Source organism: Vombatus ursinus, unplaced genomic scaffold (assembly GCF_900497805.2).
Source record: "Vombatus ursinus unplaced genomic scaffold, bare-nosed wombat genome assembly UNPS02003292.1, whole genome shotgun sequence".
NCBI lineage: Eukaryota > Metazoa > Chordata > Mammalia > Diprotodontia > Vombatidae > Vombatus > Vombatus ursinus.
This window is the reverse complement of record NW_020943070.1, coordinates 355055-363414: the sequence shown is the minus strand read 5'-3', so window position 1 is coordinate 363414 and position 8360 is coordinate 355055. Positions and strand designations below refer to the sequence as shown.

General features: G+C 50.3%; 1 protein-coding gene across 4 annotated transcripts in view; it reads left to right on the top strand.

The window, feature by feature from the left end:
• The first annotated feature begins 1310 nt into the window (after positions 1-1310).
• Positions 1311-8360, top strand: part of MEI1 (meiotic double-stranded break formation protein 1) — a 79443-nt gene continuing 72393 nt past the window's right edge. For 3 of the 4 annotated variants that reach the window (XM_027873644.1, XM_027873636.1, XM_027873626.1), the window contains exons 1-2: positions 1311-1511; positions 4438-4561. In XM_027873644.1, the coding sequence (XP_027729445.1) occupies positions 1344-1511; positions 4438-4561 (292 nt within the window). In that variant the 5' untranslated portion in view covers positions 1311-1343. The remainder of the gene's footprint in view (positions 1512-4437; positions 4562-8360) is intronic. The other variant, XM_027873654.1, reaches the window with a different exon arrangement.

Below are 8360 nucleotides of genomic sequence, written 5' to 3'. Positions count from 1 at the left end.
AGCTCCCTCTCTTACATCCTGATCCCCAGTAACGCTGGCCTCCTGACTGGTCTTCAGGCAAGACCCTCCATCATCGCTCTGTGCATTTTTTCTGGCTGCTGCCCCCCACCCCCATCTCTGGAACACTCTCCTCCTCTGGCTTTTTTCAAGTCCCAGCTGAAATCCCCGCTCCCATAAGAAGCCCTTCCCTATCCACACTGTGTGGGGTGTTTGTGACCCCCTTGTAATAATCAGAGACTTTTTCTTAAGAAAGGCAAAAAGGAGTCTCGTTGCTTTCTCATGAGAAAGCACACAGCCAGCGTTGCTCAAGATAGCGCCAGCCAGGCAGTGCCAGGGAGTGCAGCTCAAAGCCAGTTTATGTAGACCCTAACGGGAACCCCCACTCACCCACTAGCTCCACGTTGTCCCATTGGCTGGCTTCAGAGCTCACAGTCTAAGCCTGGAAACTTTTCCCCAGCAACAAGGTTGCAAAAAGGCGCAAAACAAGGAACTGTTGGTTCAGCAGGAAAGTAAGATAAAAGGGGAGGGGGGGCCGGAAAGCCTGGACAAACGATGCTTTCGGGGACATGGCCTGATGTTCTCCCTTATCTCGAGTAACATCCTGTTTCTTTTTAGCAAGGCAGTTTCTGGGAACTCTAGGAGGAGCATTGTCTCAGCAAGGCCAAGTCTTATCCTTCTCTGAGGGGGCTTCACTATTTCAGCAGCCCACTCACCATCACTGCCAATGCCTTTGCTCTGTTGGTACCTCCCGCACCCTGTCTGCACCTTGTTGGTTCAGCGATGTCTGTATGTGCCCCCCCCATTAGACTGTGAGCTCCCCGAGGGAAGGGACTGTCTTCTGCCTCTTTTTGCACCCGCAGCACCGAGCACATAGTAGGGATCTAATTAATGTTTGTTAATTGACGGAAAACCTAGTTCTCAGCACTAAAGCGCTTGGCGTTGCCAGAGGGCTCAAAATCAGAAAGGGATCCGATTTTATTGGCTGAAACATTAGAGGCAGCACCAGCTGCTTTGTATCCCCTGGGCTTAGCACAGCGAGTGCTTAATACGCTTGTGGATTGACTGTGCGCAGGTTGAACCAGTTGGCCTTTAAAGTTCCTTCCAAGGCTGTGACTCTGATCATAGGCAACACCGCGGTCGCTTAAGAAACCTTTGCGGACAGACTAGCGGCATCGGCACGTGGCTCGCCGGGCCAGCCTTCACGTGACCACGCGGCTCCGGCCCGCGCAGGCGCACTTAGTAGAGCCTCGTCTTGGCCCGCTCCCGGCTGCGTGCGCGTGCGCAGAGCCCGTTCGCCTGGTGCTTGAGGAGGTGCTGCTGCCAGGACTCGGAGTGAGGAGAGGATGGAGGCGAGGCCCGAGCTCAGAGGGGACGAGGAGGCAGTGGGAGCGGCGCTGCTGCTGTACGAGCGGGCCCATTTTCGGCATGACCCGCGCTGGTTGCTGCCCCTGCCGCCACGCCTCTGCCTGGCCTGCGCCTTGGAGCTGCTGCAGCCCACCAGCGGCGTCTCGGTGCGGCTCTCTACTGCGCCTGCGCTTTCTGAGCCTCCCCGAAGCCTCTCCCCCCCCGTCTTTCACTGCGCCTGCGCCCCCCTCCCCCACCGCTCCCCCACCGCTCCCCCACCGCTCCGCATCCTGGCTTTTGGCTTCGAGAGCTTCCTGACCCACTGCGCCTGCGCCTTAGCCTAAAGCCCCTCCCTCTCTTCCCTAAACCTGCTTCTTTAATGCTCAAAGGCGTAGATATATATACGCACACACAGAGTTATATCTTTTGGGCCTCATCAACCTCTGAGCAAAAGAACATAGGTATTATTGGTATTATTCCCACTTTACAGATGGGGAAACTGAGGCTCACAGGTTGACTCGCTCAGGGACACAGATAGTGACTGAGGTAGAATTTGAACCCAGATCTTCCTATTTCCATCCCACATATGCCTCCTCGCTGAACCTGGAGCCCCCTTGGAGAAGCCCCCTGGCATCCCTCCCCTTTACTAAGGCTCCTGCCCCCTTTCTTTTCTGACTAAGCAGGGCCTCTTGTCACTTCTCTGTGTAGCACTCCTCTAGAATCTCACTAAACCCATGTAGCACTTTTCAGAAGCAATCCCACAGTACTAATCTCTGGGAACACTGTCCCCCAATCCAGTTAAGCCCCTTTTCCTGCCTTGGAAAAGCATCTTTAGCCTCATTCCAAGTACCCCCAGCCCAGCCCCATCCTAATACCCAGTCTTCTCAGGCTCAGCTCTCCCTGAAGTTCCTACTCTTCTCTTTTGGTAGACATTCATTCATTCAACTAGCACCTGTTATGCGCCAGACACTGTCCTAGGCACCCAGGATCCAAAAGCAAACACTCCTTGCCGTCAGTATGCTGTTCTTCTGTGTGTTGTGTACTGGGGGAGATAGAGATTCCCTACCCAATACTTGTCTTAGCAACCAGTTCACCTGAACACTAAACCTTCTGTCCTGGGTTTTTTCCCTCGACTCAGCCCCTGAGCATCCATTCCCTAGGCCATCCAAGCCCCTCTTCAGTGTCTACCCTTCTGTCAGTCCCCAGCACCCACCTCTCAGGGTCTGCTTTCATTCAGACCCTGATGTCACTTCAATACTCAGTCAATCCTTTGGCCTCTTTTCCCTTTCTGAGTCCCCTCATCCCCAACAAAGTCTGGTCTCATAGTTATTTGCATCATAGAGATGAAATAGGTGGGTGAATGACTGTAAGGGGAAGAGAATTGATGAGAAGACCAGAGAAAAAAGGAATCCTAGCCCCCAGAGTAGCTTTGAGCTTCTATGATTTAATGCCCACATGACTTTTCCCATTATTTGATGGGATGGGTTCAGCAGCCAATGGATTCCTATTTTGGTTGACTGTTGTTCAGTCCTGTCTGATTTTTCATGACCCCGTTTGGAATCTTCTTGGCAAAGATACTGGAGTGGTTTGCCATTTCCTTCTCCAGCCCATTTTACAGATGAGGAAACTGAGGCAGGGTTAAGTGACTTGTCTAGGGTCAAACAACTGGTAAGTGTCTGAGAACAGATTTGAGCTCAGACCTTCCTGACTCTAAGCTTGGTTGCCCTGGTACATGTTGACTGCCTGTGAACTTATGAAGTCATCTGGGTTTTTTTCTCTTTCCAGGAGGCTTTTACACTTTTCACCACAAGGTGTTACTGCTGCTCCACTCATTCATTTAGTCATTTGTCAATATTTGCTTCCGAATCGTGTTTATTTTTCTTGGAGGCTTCCATTGGCTTGTGGGATTTAGAGTCAGAAAAGATGGCAGAGAAAAACTAGCCCAGGGATGCTTGACCTGGGGTCCATGGATAGATTTCAATGAACGTGGATGGAAAAAAAGTTCCGTCTTTATGTTCACTAATGGTTGGTTTCCTCTGTAATCTTATGTATCCTATGCATTTAAAAACGTGATTCTGAGTAGGGGTCCCTAAGCTTAACCAGACTAACTGCCGGAGGGGTCCGGGTCACACAGAAGGAGAAGAATCCCTAATCTGCTCTAGTCCTGTCACAAACCCAGGGGGATGGCCTGACTTCCCCAGGTTCGCACGGGTGGCAGAACCAGCGATTCTAGACCCAGGTCTTCTGATGCGAGACCTCGTCTACTTGTACCATCTCCTTGTTACACTAGTTGTATGGAATATGCCCAGTGTAAACTGGGGAACCCTTTAAAATGGTGACCCTGATCTCTTGAGTTGGAGTAAGATGGTTTCTTGTATGTAACCCCAACATCCCTGTGAAGCAGACCTTAAATCAACAACAAACATCTATTAAGCAACTGTGCTAAGTTCTGGACCTGATCTGATCCCAGGGACATTTATTTTTTTTTAATGAATTAATTTATTTTTAGTTTTCAGCATTCACTTCCATAAGATTTTGAGTTCCAGATTTTCTCCCCATCTTGTCCCTCCCCCCACCCCAAGACAGTGTGCATTCTGAATACCCCTAATCTGCCCTCCCTTCTCTCTCCCGCCCCTTCTCTTATCCCCTTGCCCTTCAATTTTCCTGTAGGGCAGGATAGATTTCTATACCCCATTTCCAGGGACATTTATTAAGCACCTAATATTTGTAAGGCAAATGTTCACGGAAAGAAATGAGAGGCAGTGGGATGAAGCAGACAGAAGGCTGCCTTGGAGTCGGGAAGCCCTGGGTTCGAACCCTGCCTCTGAGTCCCTAGGCCTTTTCTCCTCCTCTACAGCTCTCTGAGATGCCTCAGGGCCTTTGCATCAGTGGAGGGAATTTCTGCCTCAGGAGTTCCCAGTCCCAGACCCATTGTCCTTGTTCCCATGTGCAAAGGCCTGCCCTGCATTAAATGTTGGTCACAAGGCTGCCCACCCCATGCCATCTCATGATGTGAGGAGATGAGGAGAGCTGTTTCAAATGTGACTCTCACTTACTTTGCCATGGAACGCTGTTTTCTTTTTCCCCCTCAAGCTGGTGAGAAAGAAGCACATGTTGTCCTGCTTCCATGATGCCCTCATGAGGCATACCACGTTGGTCACACAGCTCTTGGCTCAGAACGAGGCAGTCTGCACCCACCTCATAGGCATCCTGTTTGGTGAGCAAGAGCGGTTGTCCCGAGGGGGCCTTCAGAAGCATCTGACCCAGCGGGCTTCTTGGGGAGGTGTGCCTGGAGATCACAGGGAGAGCTCATGTCCAAGCCCACAGACAACTACTGGATTTGGTGGAAGGAGTCAGGGGAGGTGCCTAGAACAGGGAGAGGGCCCAGAGAAGTCTATGTCAAGAAATGTCTGCCTCCATGTCACGTTTCTGCCATGTGATGACCCCCTCCCCAGGGGACCTCAAGTTAGGGAGCGTCAACATGGACGTGAAAAAGGCTGACTTTGTGACTAGCAGGTAGCGAATTCCATCCCACCCAGCAGAAGTAATATTAAGTGTCTACTCCCGAGTGGCGATTCAGTTATGCAAGCACCTGTGATGCACCCACTGTGTATAAGGCATTCCCCTAGGTGCAGGAGCTTCTCCTGCTGGGTGCCACGTGCACAGCTGGAGGTAAAACTGAAGTAATCTGAGGAGGAGAGATCGATAACAATTAGAAAGACCAGGGCAGGTTTCCTTGAGGAGCCAGGACTGGACTGAGCCTTAAAGGGAGAGGCAGAGATGAGGAGGGAGGAGGACATGCCAGTCACAGGCATGGCTTGTATCAGTGCCCAGGGGCAGGAGGCGGGGTCCAGAAACGGGGGTGAAAGGGACTAATGTGATGAGGCTGGAGCGATCTGGCGGTGGGGGTCGGAGGGGGGCAGCTTTATGTCCCGGACTGAGGAATTGGTACTTCATCCAAGGGGCAGTATGGTCGGGCCTGCACCTTACGAAGAGTATTTTGTGAAAGATGGATTGGGGAGGGGAAAGACTGGAAGCAGGGAGAACAATCAGCCTCAGCAAGAAGGCAGTGAGAGGAAGGCAGATGCGAGCAGCCTTGTGGGGGCAGGATTGTTCTTAGTTTGGAAAACGTTTTATTTATATGTTTTGTTTTTCGTTGCCTTTGTTTCTGACTCTCTCCTTCCCCTCCTGTGGCTATGGAATTAATTAGAACTTCTTCTCCTAAATCTTTCCTTTTCTCACTGCTATCTTCTGTCTCTCGCCGAGGCCTGGCCGACCTTTCTGGTCCCGGCCTCATCCTCTTCTCTTTCTCTTCAGTTCACTGGCTGGGGTGGGGGAGCCAGGGTGCTCCTGGGTCCCTAACCCTAAATGCACCGCTTCCAGACTCGCAGAAGTTGCCGTTACTCAGCAACTTCTCTGGGGTTCGCCCTGTTCAAAATTACTCCCCAATCTGAAGCCTAGTGACATCATCTGCAGACCTCCGGGACGTTCGTTCTTCTCCTCCATGAAGTTGGTGCCTGCCTCATGGTTTTCTGTTCCTACCCTTCAGCTATGGACTTCAGCATACATTTGGACATTCCCTTAAATACGTTCACTTCCCCATTCCCCCATCTATTTAGCTCCTATGACCTACTCCTTCTTTCTACTTCTATAACACACAAGGTTGCTCATACCCTAGATTGTGCCATCATCCCCAATATTCTGCTTCCATTTGCATGAACTCTGAAATTCCTTTATTATAATTTTTTTATCATCTGTCTCTCCCTATGCCTCATGACCCCAAACCCTGTTCCTCATCCTCATGACCTCCCCAGTACTTTCCCAGGTAGTTGTCCTTCTCTGGCTACACTCTCCTCTTTGCCAGTCTCAACCCATTGGTGAACCAGTTCAACTCCACACTATCTTCTGACCTTTAATCCCTTGTCCCCTTTCCTTTGTTTTGTTTTGTTTTTTTCCCTTTTATAACACATATGCATAGTCAGGCAAAACATATCCTCAATTGTTCGTGTCCAAAAATGCACATCTTACTCTGCATCTCTAATCTATTGCTTCTTTGTCAGGAGGTGGGTGACGTAGACCACGGTCCTCAGGAATTGTGGCTGGTCAGTGAATTGATCAGAGCTCTTAAGTCTTTCAGAGTGGTTTGTCTTTACAGCGTTGTCATTGCGTAAGCTGTTCTAGCTCTGCTCAGTTTGCTCTGCGATAGTTCATACAACTCTCACCAGGCTTCTCTGACCCATCCTTTTCATCATTCCTTAAGCTTGCCCCTGTATCAGAGGTCCTGCTTTGCCAAAACTAATCCCTGGATCCTTCCTGTCATCTGCCTCCTTCCCTCACGTACAGCAGAGTAGAGCTGGAGGAAGTCATGAAACCTATAAATCGATGTTAGCTGATCCCACCTGGGCTCCGCGTGCAGCAAGAAAATCTCATTCCTCCCTAACTGAGTCTCTGTTTCACAGTGGCAGTTCCAAACTTCCTCTTCTCTCCTCAGTCTTCTTATAGCCCGTTTACTGCCAACTTGTCAGCTCAGGACCTCACCTTATACTTCACCAAAAAGATTAAGGCCACTTGCTGAGAATGTCTCCTTTTGTTTTCATCTCACATCTCTCTGTCGTCTTCTCCCACAACATCCTCTGGTCTTTAATAAAATGCTAACTCTCCTTCTTGTGAAGGCCGGCCTCTCTACAAGTACTCTTGAACCCATCTCTACCAACAGATTGCCCCACTATCACCCCAACTCTTTAATATTCAATTTTCCCTGTGTACTTACTGGTTACTCCCTGTTGCCTACAGACATGCCCCTGTCTCCCCCATTCCTGAAAACACGAGACCCCACCCTCTCCACTAACTGCCATCCTCCCTCTCTCTCCTTTTCTCCCCCATCAGCTAAACTTGAAAAGGCTGTTTAATTTGGCTTCTGACTTTACCCTTCAGTGATCTGCTCTCTCCTAATTTACCGATTTCTTAATTGCCAAATCTCATCCTTGGTGACTTCTTGGTGCCATTTAGCATTGTTAATGCCCCTTTCCTCCCAGGTCCATTTTATATTCCTTTTTTTTTTTTCTTTGCCCCCATGCCTCAACAGTCTTAGACCTGGAACTTCCCTCAAAGTCTGGGCTTTGTCACCTTGGCTATAGCCTTCTCACCATAGGACGTCCCTCTGCCAGGTCAGCCCCCGGCTCTTACAGGCAAGTTTGTCCCAGAGGCCTTCCCTTTGGGAGAGGGTCCCCTCCTAGCTCTGCTTCTGACTTTGCCAACTTTGATGCCAGTCCAGTGTGGTCCCTTCCTCCCCCTTCAGCATCCTTTTGTGTGTTGGCTATTAGCCCCTTGAGGACAGGGGCTGTCGTCCTTTCTGCTGATATTTCTGGCCCAGTGCTGAGCGCACTGCCTGGCCCATTCTATAAATGTTTTTTTGCCTCCTTTCTTTTCTCCTGAACGTTCTCTTTTCTGCTTTTTTGTGCCTCTGCTTACTCTTGGCTCTCCTCCCACTTGCCTGCCTGCTCCTTCTTCATTTCCTTGACTGGATCTTCATCTCGGTCCTGCCCCCTAACCTTGGAGTCCCCAGGGGTTTCTCTTGGGACCTCTTCCTTTCTCCCTCTGCTCTCTCTCCCATGAGAGCTGTATCATCTGCTGCTGTGGATTCATTTGTCATCTCCATGCAGAGGGAGGACTGCCAGGGCCCGATATTTCCAGCCCTAACCTCTCTCCTGAGCTCTGGGCCTGCAGTACCAGTGGCTTCTTGACATCCAACTCAACATATCCAAAAGAGAAGCCATTATCTTTCCTTCCCGACTTCCCTGTCATCTTGGCAGGCACCGTTATCTTTCCAGTTGTCAGCCTCTTCAGTGTCATCTCCTCACTCTCCCGGACCCTGTGCATCGCTAAGTTGCTAGAACTCCTTGTTTCCATGTTCATCTCCCTTGTGCACATCCCCTTCTCGCCATTTACCTGACCCTAGGTCAGGCCTGCACCACCTCTTGCCTGAGCTGTCTCGGTAGCTTCTGGGGCTCATCTTC